This window comes from Spinacia oleracea, chromosome 2 (assembly GCF_020520425.1).
Source record: "Spinacia oleracea cultivar Varoflay chromosome 2, BTI_SOV_V1, whole genome shotgun sequence".
NCBI classification, from domain to species: domain Eukaryota; kingdom Viridiplantae; phylum Streptophyta; class Magnoliopsida; order Caryophyllales; family Amaranthaceae; genus Spinacia; species Spinacia oleracea.
Window position 1 is genome coordinate 104,425,009 of NC_079488.1, and position 19,761 is coordinate 104,444,769.

General features: G+C 35.5%; 4 protein-coding genes across 4 annotated transcripts; 2 read left to right on the top strand and 2 right to left on the bottom strand.

Moving 5' to 3' along the window:
* The first annotated feature begins 366 nt into the window (after positions 1–366).
* LOC110790122 (delta(8)-fatty-acid desaturase) lies at positions 367–2,271 on the top strand. Its single transcript, XM_021994886.2, has one exon. It carries the CDS (start codon positions 705–707, stop codon positions 2,049–2,051), a length of 1,347 nt encoding a protein of 448 aa, XP_021850578.1. The 5' UTR covers positions 367–704; the 3' UTR covers positions 2,052–2,271.
* Positions 2,272–6,219: 3,948 nt separating this feature from the next.
* LOC130468067 (voltage-dependent chloride channel 1, chloroplastic) lies at positions 6,220–11,448 on the bottom strand. The gene is made up of 7 exons (XM_056837609.1): positions 10,318–11,448; positions 8,938–9,105; positions 8,394–8,600; positions 8,016–8,287; positions 7,827–7,928; positions 7,441–7,499; positions 6,220–7,356 (listed from the first exon to the last, which is right to left on the bottom strand). The coding sequence occupies exons 1-4, from the start codon at positions 11,005–11,007 to the stop codon at positions 8,093–8,095; spliced, it is 1,260 nt and encodes a 419-aa protein (XP_056693587.1). The 5' UTR covers positions 11,008–11,448; the 3' UTR covers positions 6,220–7,356; positions 7,441–7,499; positions 7,827–7,928; positions 8,016–8,092.
* On the top strand, positions 6,436–7,179 carry LOC110790168 (nuclear transcription factor Y subunit B-5-like). The gene has a single exon (XM_021994948.2). The coding sequence runs from the start codon at positions 6,436–6,438 to the stop codon at positions 7,177–7,179; it is 744 nt and encodes a 247-aa protein (XP_021850640.2).
* A 142-nt stretch (positions 11,449–11,590) lies between the features above and the next one.
* Positions 11,591–18,432, bottom strand: LOC110790129 (nicotinamide/nicotinic acid mononucleotide adenylyltransferase). Its single transcript, XM_021994892.2, has 12 exons — positions 18,255–18,432; positions 17,348–17,474; positions 16,556–16,642; positions 16,380–16,461; positions 16,069–16,142; positions 15,809–15,894; positions 14,138–14,221; positions 13,179–13,263; positions 12,956–13,035; positions 12,676–12,777; positions 12,163–12,221; positions 11,591–12,078 (listed from the first exon to the last, which is right to left on the bottom strand). The coding sequence occupies exons 4-12, from the start codon at positions 16,454–16,456 to the stop codon at positions 11,973–11,975; spliced, it is 753 nt and encodes a 250-aa protein (XP_021850584.1). The 5' UTR covers positions 16,457–16,461; positions 16,556–16,642; positions 17,348–17,474; positions 18,255–18,432; the 3' UTR covers positions 11,591–11,972.
* Between the last annotated feature and the right edge of the window lie 1,329 nt (positions 18,433–19,761).

Here is a 19,761-nt window from a genome sequence, read left to right on the forward strand (position 1 = left end):
CCTTATCGTTTAATTATTTAATATATTTAGGGACCATCACTATAATAAACTTTTCCCCTACTTTGATTAATTTTTTTTTTCTATTGTCATTTTGCTATTAGTTTTGTTAGATTCAACTATTTTTTCTTAATATACGTGTTCGTCAATATGACTCCTAATAAAATTCGGAGGAGTAAAAGCATAATATACTTCTATATTTTAGCTGCACACTAAAATCTTTCAAAAATTACTTTACTCGTTGAATAGAGATACCTCTCAGTCTCCTACATTCACACGGATTACTTTATTTATAATTTTAATGATAAAAATATTTACAGCACATCTTTTTCCCTTTTCTTCTCCCCCATAAATAAAAATAGATAAATTCTTTTTATAAAGAAAGTATATACTCCTGCAGTCCTGCTGTCTGGCAAACACTTCTCCTTCCTCCTCTTGCCTCGCTGCTCCGCTCATCTTTTATTTTCCCCTAATTATAAACCCTGATTTTACCCCAAATATCTTAAAATATTCAAAATTTAATCAAAACTAAATCAACCCATTCAATGGGTTTGCTTTGTTTTGGTTAATTTGATTATTTTTCGCAACACTCATCTCTTCAAATTCGCGTCTTTTCACGACAAAACTCAAATAAATCTATAATTTTTTCTGGGTAGGGTGAAAAGTTGAGAAAGATTTGATCTTGCATTGTGTTTTTGTTATTAACAATGGCGGAAACAAAGAAATATATCACAACTGAAGAACTGAAGAGTCACAACAAAGCAGGAGATCTATGGATTTCAATTCAAGGAAAAGTTTACGATGTTACAAATTGGGTGAAAGATCATCCAGGAGGAGACATTCCATTGCTGCAATTAGCAGGAAACGATGTAACAGATGCATTCATTGCGTATCACCCAGGTACTACATGGAAAATTCTTGATAAATTCTTTAATGGGTATTATCTGAAGGATTTTGAGGTTACAGATATGTCAAAGGATTACAGGAAGCTTCACAATGAATTTTCGAAGATGGGTTTGTTTGATAAGAAAGGTCATAGTGTAATTTACATATTTATTTCGATATTTATCATGTTAAGTTTATGTGTTTATGGTGTGATTTGGTCTGATAATGTGCTTGTGCATCTGGGTTGTGGTGCATTGATGGGTATGGCTTGGATTCAGAGTGCTTATTTAGGTCATGATTCTGGGCATTATCAGATTATGTCAAGTCCTGGTTATAATAAAGTAGCCCAGATATTGACTGGGAATTGTCTAACTGGGATTAGTATGGCTTGGTGGAAATGGACTCACAATGCACACCACATTGCCTGTAATAGTTTAGACCATGACCCAGATCTGCAACACATACCAGTTTTCGCTGTTTCCACCAAGTTCTTCAACAATATGCAGTCTGTTTTCTATGGGAGGAAGATGGATTTTGACCCAGTTGCCAGATTTCTTGTGAGTTATCAGCATATGACATATTACCCTGTTATGGTTGTTGCTAGGATTAATCTATATGTGCAGACCTTTTTGCTGTTGTTTAACCCTAACAGGAAGGTTATCAATAGAGGTTTGAACATAATGGGGATAATGGTGTTTTGGACTTGGTACCCTCTCCTTGTTTCTTGTCTTCCTAGTTGGGAGGAAAGGATCATGTTTGTGCTCTCAAGCTTTGTGGTTACTGCTTTCCAACACATCCAGTTTACATTGAACCATTTCTCTGCAAATGTGTATGTTGGTCAACCTCTTGGGAATGATTGGTTCGAGAAACAAACCTTTGGATCAATCGACATTAACACCTCGTCTTGGATGGATTGGTTGTTTGGTGGGTTACAGTTTCAGCTCGAACATCATTTGTTTCCTAGGTTGCCTCGTTGTAATCTAAGGAAGGTTGCACCAGTTGTGAAGGATCTTTGCAAGAAGCATAATTTGCCTTACAGGAGTCTGACTTTCTGGGAGGCTAATGTTTCGACTTTGAAGACACTTAGGGATGCAGCTCTTCAAGCTCGAGATCTTTCCAATCCGATGCCTAAGAACTTGCTATGGGAGGCTGTCAATACTCATGGTTAATGTTAATGTCTCTTATTTTCCAGTCAAGTTTTGTTTTTAATTTTCCTTCAAGGATAATGCGAGGTTTTTGTTGTCGACATTTCACATGGAGGTTTTCTTCATCTATCTGCTTTTGCATCAGCACCTAGACGATTCACTTCTTTTAGGAATTTCACTTCGAATTCATGTATCTATTATCTATTTTGTTTTACATGAATGAACACATCATTATTAGTTACTATTTCGTATTACTTAAATCTATATGCCATCTTGTTTCACTGATGTTAGTCTTGATTGTTTCTGAGTCTGGTTTATGCTTTGTGCATATCCGAAGCATACTTTTTTTGTTCTTCTTCCTGAATTCAATTTCATGAACTTGAGATTTGTTGCTACAGCAAGAAAGTATAGATTGCCTGAAAAATCTGATATGGGTCAATTGACTATACTGGTTTGGTATCAGTCAATTCCTAGTTCATGATTAATCATAATTTTTTTTTGGGAAATCATGATTAATCATAAATTGATTATACTAGTCCTTGATTTGAAAGCTAAAAATTGAAAACCAGAAACTGTTCTTTAGATTCAGAAAAGTTATTCTTCATTTTCAAAGAAACAAAAAAGTTTCAACAATAAAGAAGAGGACTTTGTCAAGTGTGGTTGATATTCATGAGGCGTTGATTAGGGCTTTTTGCTTCATACAGTTAGAACCACAAAAAAGATGTTGATAGCAAATTGACAGCAATTTCCATTATGTTAAAGATGATAATTAAGGAATTTGGCCCCACTGTGAAAGGGAATTCCTTATGCATCAGAGCAACCACTTGTACAGGAAAGAAAACAACAGCGAAAATGCTGCTGTCTTAATTGCTACTCTTTTCCATAATAAGCTGCAGAACTCGGAACTGCTACTTCTGGGAAGCTGTATTAGATTATTATTATGCATGACATTTCGTAGTTAATCAACACGGTCACTGAACCAACATAAGTTGGTGGAGTTGGTGGGGAACTCACCAGGTCATAGGGTCGAGCCCTATCAACTGTGAAATACTTGGGAGTGACTCAAGTGAATACCAGCATAGTTGGACCGGTTAACGTTCAATCAAGGAACCCACCTTTTACGTACACCTGACCGTCCATGGAACAACAACAACAGCTATGTTACTACTCGTTTTAGGAAGAAAAGTGATCATGCGAATCACACATTAGCGTTATGTAACACAAGGATAATGTGCTAAAGAAAATTTAACAAAAAAATCATCTTCTGGATCACATATTTAACATTCAAATTAAAGCGAAAAATGATCACAATTCGGTATTTTTTTCTTCTTTTCTTTTTACACTGTACTGGCAGTAATAATCTAGCAATTAAAAATGACAGGCACTGAATTTGAAGGACAATTCATGAATCAGGATGTGTCCATAAATCTACAAAATAAACTAAAATAAGTGAAGAGTTGGATATAACAATTAACAAAGCAAGTTTAATCAAGATATTTTGGATTTCCTTTAAAGTCTTGCAATACTTTTCAAATTTCACATGGCTTTAGACGTGTAGGAGATGTTACTTGACTTTCTCTAGAAGCATGAATCGGATTAGTCTTTATGCTCCTCTTGATAGAGACGCGTGGTTTGCAATACTAATAACAATGCCAAATACCCTTAACGAATGTTAATTAGCTTCGTTTTAACAATCTAATTAAGCGTTTTTAATATACTTCTCGCTCATCTACAACTTCAACACCCCGTTCCTCCGAAATCACTAATCTCCGAGAACCATGATCTAAATTGCATAAATTATAGGAAGTACTACTATGCTTGCTTTAGACTAGTTTATTAAAGCTTGGTAACAAAATGTGTTCTCATACTCATGTCATATACAAAAGCGTATTACTCCGTACTTAGGTAACACTATTTGTCATTTTTTGGGTTACACACGTTACAAGAATTTGTGTATTTAATGACAATCTAAGAACGACGGGTTAAAAATCTCATCTTAAAAGCCTTTTGCGACAGAGATGACAACCAAACAAAGACGGGAACAACCGTCGCAAATGTCTTTTACGACGGGTTAACGATGGAATTTTCCATTAGCGACGGCCCCTTTTATGACGAGTTCGTGACAGGAAATCCCGTCATTAATCAACGATTATTGGCCTTTAACGATCGAATTTTCGTCATTAATGGTACAATTTCTTGAGTGACGATTTTAGTATACATGATTTAACTGCGCATTCTTTCAAAATACAAGGGTGCGCCATGAAATATCGCTATGTATCCGATATCATATTGTGATTAAATCTATTCTTTGTACATCCTTGTAATTATACTTATTGGGTTGGCCCAAGGATGAGCCCATTTGGCCATTTGTTACGTAAAATTTTACAACGGATAATTCTGTTCGCAGTTTGTATTATCATGATACAGTTACACTCCTCCATGCATTAGCACAATCGCACAGGACACATAGAAAACATTAAACATGTGACTATGTGAGTGTTCAATCAATACTTCAATAGTCATGAATGACCCTATTTGCTTCCATGAAATAAGTACTTTTTAGCAACTATTCTGTAACAAAGTGCTTTTTAACAACTAGGTTTACCAATTAGCAACTAAGAAAATACTTTATGTAACCACAAAAATGACCTTATTTGCTTCCATAAAAGAAGCATCCGAGACTAATTTTAAGTTTTAACCGCCAAGTTTAATTTACATAACGGTATACTCTCTCTATATAATACCCCTTACTTAATTCGTGTATAGCAACATTGCGTTCATTGTTAAAAATCCCTAGTTGTCGGTAACTTTAGTATATCGCAATATAAAATATCATAGAGGTACGTTTTGTGTAAAGAAAGAGACATTAGAAACACTGTAGAAAGTTCGAAAGAGAGAATGAAATCCAGAGAGATGCAAGATGGAATTTCCAATAATGACCAACAAATGCGAGCAAATAATGAAGAAATTTTGAGCTACAAACAACAAATTGAGCAAAGTTATGGTTTTGCAGCACCACTTGGTAATTCAAACGTACTTTTGAATTTCATTTTCTTGCAATATTAGAATGAGATAAGAATACTTTTTTTCATGCATCTTTTTTCACTTGTCACTTTAATTCAATGAAATTTTAGTGATATTCACTAAGGTCAAACATCCTAAATTGCAACATGTTAACGGTAATATGCATACTTTCAATTGCATTTGCTCACATAGAAACATGTAAAATAGCCTGCAAATTTTTTTGAGCTACTACTGGTTTACTCTTAGATTTCCTAACAAAGTAACAAGTCCACACTTAAAAGTCATGGTAACAGATAGAACGAATCCCACTCTTTTTTCAAAAGGTCTTGTGCGCACAAGGTGTACAATAAATTTATTGTACACCAAGATACCTTTAACCCTTTTTTATGTAACTTTAACCTAGTTTTGATTAACTTTTATATTAGTAAAAAAAATTTGATAGATAAATATTTTAAAGGGTTAAATAATTAATTTTATACATTATTAGTGATTTTGAATAAATAAGTTTAACTAAAATGAAAAAATTTATCACTGAAAAATAGATAACTTTTACATATATAAGCTTAACTTTTAAGCATTTTGAGTTAACTTTTACTACGGTGTACAATATTTATTGTACACCCATTGTAAATAAGAATTTGTGCTCTTTTTTTCTCTTCTTTGGAAAGATGCAATAAAAGTTAGTACAAGTTTTTCTTAAAGATTGTACTCTAACTTATCTAAAGATATAAATATTTCGCAGGGAAATTTGTTATCATGTATGAATAAATATCTTGATCAGGTTTGGATGTGATAACCTAAAGTGGCAACCAACGAACCCAACTCTTATATATCAGAGACCCAAAGTGATTATTATTTTGTTCAAATATAATTAAACATCAAATTTCTACAATAAATTAAGTTGAGACAATACAACGACTAGTTTCGAACAAGGGCAACATTTCAATTCAAAACATGATTAATTGTCCTCACCAATCTCATGCACCATCACTTTTCCCCTCTTTTCTGGTAGAGGGGGGGGGTTACGTTTAGCCGTTTAGCAATCACGTTTTTCAAACATCTTTCTTTCTTTATTTGACTATATGATCCTTAGATTTTTTTATTTATTTTTGATGACATAGGCATATGGACTATGGTCCTTAGATATAGAGAATTAGGGACGTTACTCTGTGAAAAGCACTAATTTGTATCAACTTCTTCAGTAACATCTTTTTTTTACAAGGGAAATTATGTTTGAAACTTGACTATACACTCAAGAAATAGTAATTGTAATATCGAAAATTACAACAAATTAAACATCCTCTTCTTTGAAAAATAAGATACAGAGTACTACATAGTTGAATGCCCTTGTTTTTAATCATATCAGTGTTAATTTTCAGGTTCAATGCCATTGGTGGGTAATGCTGATGGACTTGATAATAGGATGGCCAACAACATCCAAAGCTCAATGCAGAACCACTTTGAATCCAAGCATGATCAAACCCAGATTAACATTAGCAACAACAAGAATCATGATCTACACACCAATCATAAGACCCCAAAACTCGGCTCTAAGGCCCCAAAAGCTGCATTTCGTGAACAAGAACTATACATGCCAATAGCAAATGTGGTCCGGATCATAAGGCAGGGACTACCCCCAAACGCGAAAGTGGCTGATGAAGCCAAAGAGATGGTGCAAGAATGTGTTTCTGAGTTCATCAGCTTCATCACCAGTGAAGCTAATGAAACTTGTCAACTGGAACACCGTAAGACCATAACAGCTGAAGATGTTATAAGGGCAATGTCCAGGCTCGGGTTTGATCACTATGTTGAGCCACTCACAATTTATCTGCAAAAGTACCGAGAGAGCGAGATGCTTCCACCAATTCCTAGGCACGGAGTTGGGAACATGGGCCTCGAGTCTGGTAATGTTTTGCCTCCTTTTGCTGTGGTTCATCCTCAGTTTTCCATGTTCAAAACTTCGTCAGAGAATCAAGGCTTGTACACAGCAACTGTTTGTGATGGTAGTGGCCCACGTTTGGGTCTCGGTATAGGTGGTGAGTCAAATGATAGTGAAGCAACGGATCCATCTGAATCACCTCATGCTGGACAGTATTTTTATAACCCATATGGCTATTACAGGTCTTAACTTGTTTAGTTACAGTAATACAGTTCCATAGTTCTGAAAGTGTGGCTTGAACTATAATTGCAGAATTAAATTCAGATATCTGATTGTTGGTGCAGATAAAGGTCATTTTTTCGTATATAATCTATCACTTCATCAGCTGTTAGATACTTCACAGACAACCCTCTTGAGATGCAGTCCCTGCAAGCGGTTTAATAAACATAAGATCTCAAATCTCAGTTATGAACGAATTCCATGGATCAGCAAAGACAATGACTATCTTACCTTATTCGTGTTGAACTAATTTGGTTTGAGATGAGTTCGTCCACAATCTTTATATTGTTCTGTAGGAAAAAGGTTTAGAAAAGGAGAAAAGATCACTACTACTCATAAATACATATTTTGTCCAATAAGATAACTAGACTAAGGTAATGCTATAGAGATGAGTATTAAGATAAAAAAAAAGGTAGGTAATGTTTCAAAAAAAAAAAAAAAATGAGTACTAAGATTCATATCCTAAAATACTCTATGCCTGCTCATCAAGATATCAAACCCTTTTTAGGTAGCAAATTTTTACTTTCTACTCTTAGATAGGTCACTGTCTTGAGAGAAGACGTAGCTACAAGTCCATAGAACCATAAAAGTGCCTTGAACTCAAAAATTCTACGTACCTTATTGTCATTCAATATGCCATTACTTGAAATAATATTTTCAACATCTTGATCTTCTCTACGAATACAAGCCACGCCAAAGTCTCTACACAGGGCCTGGACCTGGATATTAAGGATATTGTCAGCAGAGCCAAATCCTTTTATATATACACTGCCATTAACCATTGTCATAAGCTCACAATGGCTTACGTCTGAATGGTTTACATATACAAGGTACTTGTATGATATTAATAACATGCGCGAGTTGAGAATGTTGCCAAGTTTCATCAAGTCTTATCAACACTTGATGCTGGCCAACCATTCGTTGAGTGCTCGTTATACTGGTAGGTCTTCTTTTTAGCATTGACCCGTATTTTAACTGCTTTCTGGACTGTAATAGCTTCCTGAATGTTGGTACAAAGCACTTTGCACAGTGCATCTAGTGCAAGCATAGGGAAGGGCTCTTCTATAAGTACACCCACCTACAAAAGTTTCGAAACAGATGCCAAATATCATGATAAAGCATACACAAGATGATAATTAAGGAAACTTTGACAGTGTGATTCAAAACGGTGGGATAAGGAATACCTCTTCTATGCAGAACAAAGATGCTGCGCTGATAAAAGTGGCAGGAACCACAATCCAGTGGCAATCATCCCATAGTATGACAGGTAATGTGAGATGCCAGAGTACAAGGAACCTTGAGGTTAGCCGAGTGTATGACAAAGGAATGGGTGTACCCACTATTTGTTCACAAACACTAATCCCATCATGGAAACGGGATAACTTTGAATCCTGCGTTATGCAAATGCTTTTTTAAGGACTTGAAATACCTTCACTAATTAAGGGTCTGTTTGTTTCAACTTAATTTAACTTATTTCAGCAAAAAAAAGTTCAGCCAAACTTTTCAGACAATTTAACACAAAATTAAGTTCTTTTCAGCAAAAATAATAAGTTCAGATAAGTTAGTTTCAGTCAAATTCAGTTGAATCAAACAGAACCTAAGTTGTGTGGATCAGAACACCCACCACAACATCCAAAGCATATAACAAACCTGTTACTTTGTTTAGACCACTTAATTTATTTCATCACAGTTCAAGAAAATAGATGCATGATTCAGGGAGAAATTTACCAGTGCGATTCTCTTTTGGTTTTCTAGACTTAACATCTGAAGGCTCTGAGATATGAACTGTATTATACACTGCGGCCGGTGCTTTGAGCTGAGAACTACTGCTAAATCATCTGCTTCAAGTACGCTTTGGAGGTCTCGCCTAACATCGGAGTCAGAAAGCAAATGGCACTGCAGAACCCCGGATGTTTTTTTATTATGCCAAAGAAATCATACAACATAGAGTATCACCAAAAAAATCTTTCTAAAGTGATCAAGTAAGCATAACATAACCCAACATTAGCTGCATCTACCATAGTAAAATCTGTTGGATTCAGGTCTAATCAATTATAAGGAGCATGGACTTTTTAATATTTTCCAAGTTTTGGCAAGTACAAACTACAAAGCATACCTGGAGCAGTTTGCACAGCAAAGCAGCAAGAACATAACATGAAGGGTTGAACTTTTTGTTTGTTAAATACCTTAAAAGTTTTGCGCACACATATTCTTTCCTTTAATTTTGGTTTAGGCATAAGATAAGGCCATAAGGTTATTAACTATATTCCACTTTGTTAAAAAAAACATTTGTAAGCACTTTTTGTAAAGAACTGCGGCAGATGATACAGCCATACTTTCAAGAATTATGAATGACAAATGACTAAATAAAGTTTAAGTATCATATGCATACACTAAATGAAGAGCAATAGTAATATAAACCGTCCAAAAGTATGACATGAACAGAGTTAAACCTAACAACTCATCATCAAATATCAACCTAAACAGGAACAAACCACACATTTGTCAATTCTCGTACCTAATCTCTTATTAACGAACATTTTCCATTGACTACTTAAGGAATTGAAATGCATCTAATATCAAGGATAATGGGAATCGTAGTAGCTCGGAGCTTGATAGTTTTTACTAAATTAACAATACTCCCCCCCATCCAAACAACGAGGTCGAGCTAGAATGTTCTTACAGGGTTGGCAATAAGGTAAAGGACATTCAGCCTGCTAAATTTGGGGCTGGAATAAGTCAGCGGGAGTGAAAACTAAACCTATCCACTGTTGCCTCCAAAAAGAACCATGAAGTCATGAACACCTGCGATAAGGAGTGTTTGAAAACAATGTGCAGTAGACAGCAAACTAAAAGGAAACAGCAAGAATTTTTAATAAAGCTTGTTAGTAACATGAACAAAATCTCACCTAGACATTGACTTGCATTGTTATAAAGCAGGAACAAGTTATTCTCCTTACCAAAAAATCATCAATTCATCACACAAATTCTCAATCAACCAACAAAAACTCATTTTCTGACCAATTGAAGGCAAAAAACATCACAAACAGTTGTAACTTAGAATTCCAAATTTGACTGAAAACTCAAAAAAGGCAATAGATGATGAACCTTAAGGGCAATAGGGAAAGCCATAATGTACTGCAAAAGACTCCTCTTCATAATCCCATCATTGAAATCATCCACATAAGCAATTACCTCCCTAGCAAGCTCACTAGCCCCACCAATGATCTTAGTCCAAGCCTGCCTCCCTTCCTCGTACCTCGAGTACGAGGCCTCGGTCCGAAACACAAGAAGAAGGGCCAAGGCAGGCGCCGTAAGCTGATAAGGCAAGGAAGATGCCCTCAACACAGGGAAAAACTCGGGCAACAAATCCAAGGTCACAGCAGTATTATACCCAGAAACAATAACAGCTACAGAAGTGAAGAAAAGTACAGGAGGGAGGAGGGAGACAATGACCCTTGAAGAAAGTGAAGACAACAGATGTCTTACATGCCTAAGTGAGCTTCTATGTTCTGCCCAACTTTCATGATTATACAAAACCCTCTTTTTTCTCATACCCTTTTCCTGAACTGCATCAGCCCAATCAGGTAAAGCTGTCAAAATTGAGATTAAATTTAGGGGTCTTCTGGGGTTTTGGGGATCTGGGGAGAGTGAGGATTGGATTTTCAGATGGAATTTGTAAATGGGTTTTAAGGGAAGAGGTAAAGGGGATAATTTGGGGGAGATTTTGGGGGTGAATTTGGAAGAAAAGGGTGGTTTTGAAGGAGGGTTTATTGTTTTGGATGATGAATTTGACATTTTAGGGATTATTAAAAATTGGAAGGGAAAAAAGGAGAAAGATTTAGGGCAGAGAGAAATGGAGTTCAAAGGTGGGGTGTACAGTGAAGAGTAGAGCTATAGAGGAGGAAGAAGAAATGGGTACTTGGGTAGTTAGAAACCGTTGATTGCTTTAGATTTTTTTTACACTTTGGACACTTTTTGCTTTTTTGGCTTTTGTCCTCTTCACCCACCAGACTTAGAACCACAAAAAAGAAAGATGATAATTAAGGAATTTGGCCCCACATTCCTTATGCATCAGACATTTGTACAGGAAAGAAAACAACAGCAAAAATGTTGATGGCTTAATTGCTACTCTTTTCCATAATAAGCTGCAGAACTCGGAACTGCTACTTCTGGGAAGCTGTATCAGATTTTTGTGCATTGTTCAATCAAGTGTACCTACCTTTTACGTACACCTGACCTTCCATAGAACAACAACAATAGCTACGTTTCTACTCGTTTTAGGGAGAAAAGTGATCATGCGATTCACACATTAGCGTTATGTAACACACAAGGTGACAAGGATAATTTGCTAAAAAAAAGTTATCAAAAAATCGTCATCTGGATCACATATTAAACATTTAAATTAAAGCGAAAAATAATCACAATTCGGTATTTATTTTGTTTTGATACATGTATTGGCAGTAATAATCTAGCAATAAAAATGACAGGTTCATCCTAAGTTTGCCATGTTCAAGACTTCCTCAGAGAATCAAGGCTTGTAAACTGCTACTGTTTGTGATGGTAGAACAAACAGTAGCGGCCCACGTTTGGCTCTCGGTATAGGTGGTGACTCAAATGATAGTGAAGCATCCAAGTGACCTCATGCTGGACAGTATTTTTATAACCCATATGGTCATTACATGTCGTAATTTATTTAGTTACAGTAATACAGTTCCATAGTTCTGAAAGTATGGCTTGAACTATAATTGCAGAATTTAAATTCAGATGTCTGATTGTTGGTGCAAATAAAGGTCATTTTTTTGTATATAATCTATCACTTCATCAGCTGTTAGATACTTCACAGACAACCCTCTTGAGATGCAGTCCCTGAAAGCGGTTTGATAAACATAACATCTCAAATCTCAGTTATGAACGGATTCCATGAATCAGTGAAAAAAATGACTATCTCACCTTATTCGTGTTGAACTAATTTGGTTTGAGATGATTTCATCCACAATCTTTATATTGTTCTGTAGGAAAAAGGTTTAGAAAAGGAGAAAATATCACATCTACTGAGTACTACTCATAAATACATATTTTGTCCAATAAGATAACTAGACTAAGGTAATGGCTATAGTATTAAGATAAAAAAAAAGGTAGGTAATGTTTCAAAAATAAAAAATGAGTACTAAGATTCATATCCTAAAATCCTATATGCCTGCTCATCAAGATATCAAACCCTTTTTAGATAGCAAATTTTTACTTTCTACTCTTAAGATAAGCTTGGTCACAGTCTTGGGAGAAGACGTGCCTAGTTTTCTCATGAATTTACCTTTCCAAAAAGGAAAAAAAACAAGGAAGACTTAGCTTTCTCATCAATTTACCTTTTCGAAAAGATTAAAAAAACAAGTGTCAACAAAATTTGGTCGCTCATCCTACAAGTCCATAGAACCATAAAAGTGCATTGAACTCAATTCTACGTACCTTGTTGTCATTCAATATGCCATTACTTGAAATAATATTTTCAACATCTTGACCTTCTCTACGAATACAAGCCACGCCAAAGTCTCTACACAGGGCCTGGACCTGGAAATTAAGGATCTTGTTAGCAGAGCCAAATCCTCTTATACACTGCCATTAACCATTGTCATAAGCTCACAATGGCTGACGTCTGAATGGAACTTGTATGATATTAATACATCAAATTCAAGAATGTAGGAATTGCACTCTATTTTAGTTAACAGTAGTTAGCATTGAAAGATACCTGCTCTGGTATCCAAACACCGGGAATTCCAAACGACTCCAATAAATCAGAACCGCAGACAAGCATAATCCGAAGGGATCCTGAGCAGAAAAAGAAACATTTAGTGTTACAGGAAATGTGGGTGGTCAAAGATTCAAACAAGAAACAGTCATCTATATCACAGGAAAAACAACGCCAACTGCCAAATGTATAATGCAACAAAGCAAGTGAAGTGAATTTTTACCTGGTGAAACAAGACCATTCTCGCATAAAAAACTCTTGACTCTTGATAAAACAGTCAATGTCCGCTGATAGGAAGTTTGTTTTGCCTATACCAGGGTATAACATTCCAAATCAATCAGTTGCCCACTGGAATTGAGGATCTTCCCTCTCCCTCTATTTTAATGTCTATAGCCAAAACTATAGGGGTAATTGGCAAATATCGTTTCAAGTTACTTCCGGTCACAAAAGTAAACAATTAATCTAAGTATAATTGTCCTTTGTTCCTTCAGAGCGTTACAGGAGGAAAAAAAGCCCCAAGGGGATTCTAGTGTTTAATAACCACAACTTACATTGTAATTTAATTTTAGAGGGGTGGGGGTCACAGGGAGCCAAAAAGGGCAGTAATGTAAACGTGACTCAGTCTCAAATCAAAAGGAAACAATTCCCTTTCTTCTCATTTTGTTTAACATTTCCTGACAAAAACAATACAAGGGACAACAGCGTGGGGGTATTTTTGCCAAGAGATGAAGATAAGAAGAATAGGGGAGATATATATGATTTAATATAGTGATATTCATGGTTGAGTAGATAAAAGGAATTTTGGAAGGCATGTAATAACAGAAGTTGGACTGGCCACCTACTGTGCATATGGACTATGACGCCGTAAGTAGTTACAAAAGGAAACTGAAGTTTATCGAACTTTCATCACCAAATGATAGGTGTCCCATGTGATTTAAACCTCCTAGGATAAGTTGTAATTGCAATGGAACAAAGACGAACATTATTATCAATTGCTAGCTCATATTTGTTTTATATCTACTGACTCAATTGAGATATTGTACTTCCAAAGTCCTAACTATTCGAACAAGCAAAAAGATTTCTTAGGATCTCATACTTCACTTCCATCAGAGGGTGAATGAAAATATAAATGCTCAGAGGATATTATGGTATTTCCAAAAAAAAAACGCGCAGCATATTTACCTCCCACGCATCTACCATTACGAAGTCCGAACTTTTGCAGGCTAATTGACACATTTGTATACGATGTTCAGCAGATACAAGGCCCTACAGATAAAGAAGCAGCACTATATCACTTCATTTTGTAAGGATAGATAGGTAGGTATTTGGTCTAATAAATTTCTTCAACTGCAATAGTAATAAATTAGAAAATAACAATATCTTTAACATTCAACTCTCTCGAAAACTTGAATGCTAATTTGCATCAATTAATCTATAGTTGCCTCTGAATATGCATATTTGACATAAACAGAGTCAAAACATATTAGTTGCCTCTAAAGGATACTCAAGAAATAAAATTATGTCTTCCGCAAAATACTGGTTGCTAAACTGTAAAAACTCATTACTGTGGCTGCTGCCTCTGAAGGATACTATTTTCTAAGTTTTAAACATGAAATTTTATTTACCTTTTCTTCCAAAATTAACCCAAATGACATGTTGGTTTCAAACTTTCAATATCTTTTCCCTCGATATAAACTACTCATGGATCTTCCTATTCTGTTGGGACTCCAGAGCTGAGAAGAGAAAAACAAGGCATAGCAGCCACTAATAAGGCGATCAAAAGCAACAGTTCTAGGTGGTGACTACTTATACTTATCGAAGACGAGGAGGATTGCCATTTTCAGTAGACTTACAGATGGAGTTCCAAAACGAAATGCTACCATTTTATTAGTTTTTGATTCTGCTATTAGTTCTTGCTCTGAATTTGCTTTTAAAAACCTTTAGCATGATTCAATTTGTCAAAAATTATTAAGGAATAAGGACCTTAACAGTCAGGTCCAAATTTCTTATAGCAACTTTGACGTCTACAGCCTTAAACATTTATCTGCTTAGATGATATAACAACCCATCTTAATCGGTACATGTTAGGATATACCAAAACCACGTAAACAGATATAAGTTCAGTAAGTTATTTAAGAATACTTTGCAGTTTATGCATGTGTAGTTCATACGTTATTTGGATTAAAAAACATTATAGCTCATGTGCATTGATTATATTGTTGTGATCAAAATTGAGCTAAGCTACTGCCTTTGCCTTTGTTGCTTTAGAATGCATCAGGTACCTATCAACCCAGCTTCTGATCAGAATTGACTAGGCAGAGCTAAGAAACTCTTAGCTGCTTCATGAGTCATGACTCATGACTAGTCTATCTTAGTAAATGCACACTCGTTTACTTCCCACATTTCTTCCCAAAGATTTTTTAAAGAGATGCGCCTCTTAATACCAGAGTAGAGAATGCTTTTGTTTTTGTTTCTCCTTTATGTTACTGGATTGGACTCTACTTGTTGCAAACTCGGGTTGCATACTTCTTACAATTCATGTTCAAATTGCTTCAGGTTACAATGAATTGCATATTTCTTATCTTTCATGTTCAAATTGCCTCTAAATTTTTCTAATATTGGTAACCTGTGATACTTGCAATATTTACTTTCATACTCGACAGGATCCATATGCACATACAACATAAAATTGGCACTTTATTGGACAAACAAGCAGCCATTATATGTCTAATAAAGCATGTAAAGTCGTATCATTGTTATGCATTGAGTTAGCCAATAAGTCATACAATAACAATCTAGATAAATCCCACTGTTGTAGGCATAATCAACACACATAGAGAAAATGATGCATACCTTCTTCTTATATGCATCATTCACAGGGGATAGATAGCCTCCAATAACATGGTAACCTTCTGAATTCAATGCATCTCTAGCCAACTCTAAAACAAATTACAGAAACCATTAATAGTCACGGAAAAAAGCAAATGTAAACATTAAAAACAATAGAGTACTAATTCACAACTCCAAATTCTTAGTCACTTTAAGGAGGAAAATGGTACACGTTAGAATAATCAGAGAGTGCATTAAGGAAACAAGATCATTGACAGCATTACCAAGCATTCGCAAGTGCATATAAGTGGGAGGATTAAAACTTCCAGTTGCAACTAAAACCACATATTTCTTCTCCCTATTGCGATAAAAAAAAAATTAAAAACGAAATTAGTACAGTTGCCATATGTCAACCTTAAGATTTGTGTAATTTTGGGAGAAAAATGTTAGACGACGTAAACAGGATGGTTTATCTTCCATTGTCAATTCGTCATCAAACCAATAACCTTAATAAAAGATTAGTACTCCGCATATACTAAATGAAGCAAGTACAAAGGAGTAAAACATAGTAAAATTACTAAAGTTAGCATTTTACTTGGTTGAACTGGTCGAGGAAACATCTAAAATGCTTGAGGTCGCATTCAGTTTATCCAATGGCAAAGCAACATCCATGTTTTCTGCCCAATGGAGCACAAACTAATGAATTGTAAATATAAGGCAATGGAAAATTGGAAACCAAAAAGATCTTCAAGTAGATATCATATCACTAACCTGAACTGAAAATCAGCCTCCAAATTCGAAACCTTCAACACATTTGAGAAATCAGGGAAACGAACACAAACAAGTTGATGAATTTATCTGAACCAATTGAATACATATAAGGATCAGCCGTTAATTATTGACAAGGATACCTTGCTGATGTTATCATTCAAATAATAAATCAGATAAAAACAAATAAAGTGGAACTTAGTTAATGTCAAGAATGAACGAAGTTAAAGCAGGATAACTGAATAAATGTCAGTAGAACGATTCAATTGATTCTCTAATTCATCGGGTAAGAAGCAAAGAAAGGATCCGAATTTACAATTCATTGGTTAACTAGTCAGCCTATCTATCAGTATTTCACACATTGCGTAATGCAGCAGTACATGGTTTCAATCTCTGTGAATTAGGTTGGTTCCCAACAAAGAATATCATAGCATTGAGGTTATGAATTAGGAAATCTTCCACTGATACAACATTCATAGTCGACTTAACAATGTTACCTCAAATTGAGAGGGTTTTCTATTCAGCTTGAGGAAGTAAAGTCTACTCCATAGTTTACCTTCAAAAAAAACAAAAAAAAGTCTACTCCATAGAATTCTAAAATTACACAAATTCTAACATGAATTTATGACTAATGCCACGAAAAAATGGAAATCTTCCAGAAATGCTTAGGTTTACAACTTCATTGGTCAAGAATTTCTTTTAGTTCGCAAAACTGATTAGACCCAATTAAAATTAGTAAGAACAATAAAAGAAATGAATTAAAAGTTTGAAAGCGACACAGGAATCGATTAATACCCATAAAAATGCCATGAGACTTGCAGAACTTTTGAAAGTTGGAATCGTAAGGGGTAATTTTCCTCCAGTGACTAGCTTGTATTATAGGACAAATATGTAGATATCGATGGTTGGCAAATCCGGAACCCTAGATCAACCCAAAAGAGAGTCAATCAATACTGCACTGTTTATTGATCAACTCTACCAAATATATTAGTAGTAAAAATGGAAAAAAGGCACCCCATTGTTAAGTATTACAATTTTACAAAATTTGGAAGCACCCAAATCTTTATTGGAAGTGTCTTTTGAAAAGTTACCCACAACTATGCACAAACTTTTCACAGAATAGTAAATTGAAAACTTTTCATACTTTCCAGAACTGATCATAGTTCATTAGAAGTCCCAAAACTTGTTCTGAATCCTAAATCCTGAGGTAATAAGCTAATTAATCATGTTATTTAACCAACAGGTACATATCAACTGCTCAATTGCAAATGCCTTAAACAGAGGTTAGATGATAGATTCCACACTAGTGTTACAGTAAACGTATTATTGTCATAGCTAAGATTTAATTGTGAAACTAATAAACAATGATATAAGTAAAAAAATACACTATGAAATATAGTGTCATTTCAACAAACATTTGGTGGGCAATGCTTTTAATACTCAAATACAACTCAATGAACCAATATTGATTCTCTAGGTTGGTACCGGAACAACCAGACGCCGGTTGTAGTAGATTTCCGGTGGTAGAATCCGGTGGTCGAAGCTGACGGCCGGTGGTAGGATCCGGCAGTCAAATCTGACTGTCTTAATTAACCCAAATTAACACTATATTAACTCTTTTTTCATACACGAAATTAAGGAAAACTATGACGAAAAAGCAAATTGAAAAAATTATGTGAACAAGGTAGGAGATAGGACATACCTTCAAAAGAAACAAGGAGCATCAAGAATGGAGCTTTGGAGGAGCACAAGTTGCGTGACTACAATTCCTTTCCTCGATTTTTCTTGATGCGGGTGTGGGTCACATACGAAGTTTGGTATGGAGGAGTATTTTGGGGAGTAAATGGGTGCTGGAAAAAGGGTGTAAGTGGATTGTGGATTTGTGGGTGATGGGAAATTAGTTAAGATATGGGTTGACTCATGGCTACAAAGACCACCGTCCCATAGTGTGATACTCCCTCCGTCCCGGAATACTTGACCGGTTTTCCTTATCGGGTCGTCCCTTAATACTTGACCTGTTTCTAAAAATGGAAATATTCTAACAATATTATATTATTTCTCACTCCACCCCTATTAACCCACCTACCCCCTACTCCATGCAAAAAATAATTAAAAATTCAACCCCTACTCTCCTCAACCCCACCCCTTTACACATTTCCCACTAACAACATTAAAATAATACCCCACTATCAACTACTACCTATTAAATTAAATAAGTCAATTCAAGTCTCTTAAACTCTGTGCCGGTCAAACCGGGTCGAGTATTCCGGGACGGAGGGAGTATCAAGGAAGGAGAAGGGCTGCAGGCTTGAGTTTGTTGCTGAATTAGGGTGCGTTATTGTCAAAGCACCAACTCAACCAAAAGCTTAAGCGGATGGTTGAAGCCCTAACATTAGTTTTATACTCTATCACGCCCCCCCTCACATGAAAGCCCTTTGGGCTTGAAGTGTGGATGCAGCATAGGCCTCCTCATACCTAGCGTGAAATATTCCACTTTGAAAGGAGGGGTGGATGAGATTCGAACCAGTGACCTTTGCGTCACGTTGACTCTGATACCATGTCAAAGGACCAACTCAACCAAAAGTTTAAGCTTTATTCTTATTATTAAAAAAAATGACACTTGTTTTAATGTTTGTCTTATCCCTATTTTGTCGTTTATTAGGGGTGATGTGTTTTTGTAAAAACATATATATCTGATATGGGGCACGCCGCCCTCCTCTCCTCGCTACCTTTTTGAAAGATTTATGGAATTATACTCCGTAATTCTTTCATTAGGTTCAATTTTTTTTTAATGAAGAAAAATGCACATAAATTAGGATAGTCTTCTCTCAAGACTATAACCTAACTTATCTAAAGAAATAAAATAAGAAAATTTGATGTCGATGAGAGGGTCAGAATGTGGTGACCAATGTCTGCAACATAGTCTGCTGCACGATTAGCTTTCCGGTATACATGGCGCGAAGTATAACTGTCAAAATGTGTAAGTAGGTGCTTGATGTCGTCCATAAGTAACTTAATCTTCCACGGACAAGTTGCACGTTGCTGCAAATTTTGAATAATTAGCAAATTATCTCCTTCTATGAAAATATTTTCCTAATTCTAGGCGCTATTATGGCTAACAATATTCTCACTAATTATGCTAACAAAATTATTTACGTTATTTTACACCTAAGAAATATATTTACATATATTTTAACACTCCCCAGCAG

Coding starts and splice junctions, on each gene's coding strand:
- LOC110790122 (XM_021994886.2), top strand. CDS start 705: ATGGCGGAAACAAAGAAATATATCACAACTGAAGAACTGAAGAGTCAC.
- LOC110790168 (XM_021994948.2), top strand. CDS start 6,436: ATGCCATTGGTGGGTAATGCTGATGGACTTGATAATAGGATGGCCAAC.
- LOC130468067 (XM_056837609.1), bottom strand. CDS start 11,007: ATGTCAAATTCATCATCCAAAACAATAAACCCTCCTTCAAAACCACCC. Junction 9,106..10,317: donor CTTTCCCTATTGCCCTTAAG/GTTCATCATCTA, acceptor GGGGTTCTGCAG/TGCCATTTGCTTTCTGACTC. Junction 8,601..8,937: donor ACCAAAAGAGAATCGCACTG/GTAAATTTCTCC, acceptor TGCATAACGCAG/GATTCAAAGTTATCCCGTTT.
- LOC110790129 (XM_021994892.2), bottom strand. CDS start 16,456: ATGGATGTTGCTTTGCCATTGGATAAACTGAATGCGACCTCAAGCATT. Junction 15,895..16,068: donor TATGCACTTGCGAATGCTTG/GTAATGCTGTCA, acceptor AATTTGTTTTAG/AGTTGGCTAGAGATGCATTG. Junction 14,222..15,808: donor ATGATGCATATAAGAAGAAG/GTATGCATCATT, acceptor CTTTATCTGTAG/GGCCTTGTATCTGCTGAACA.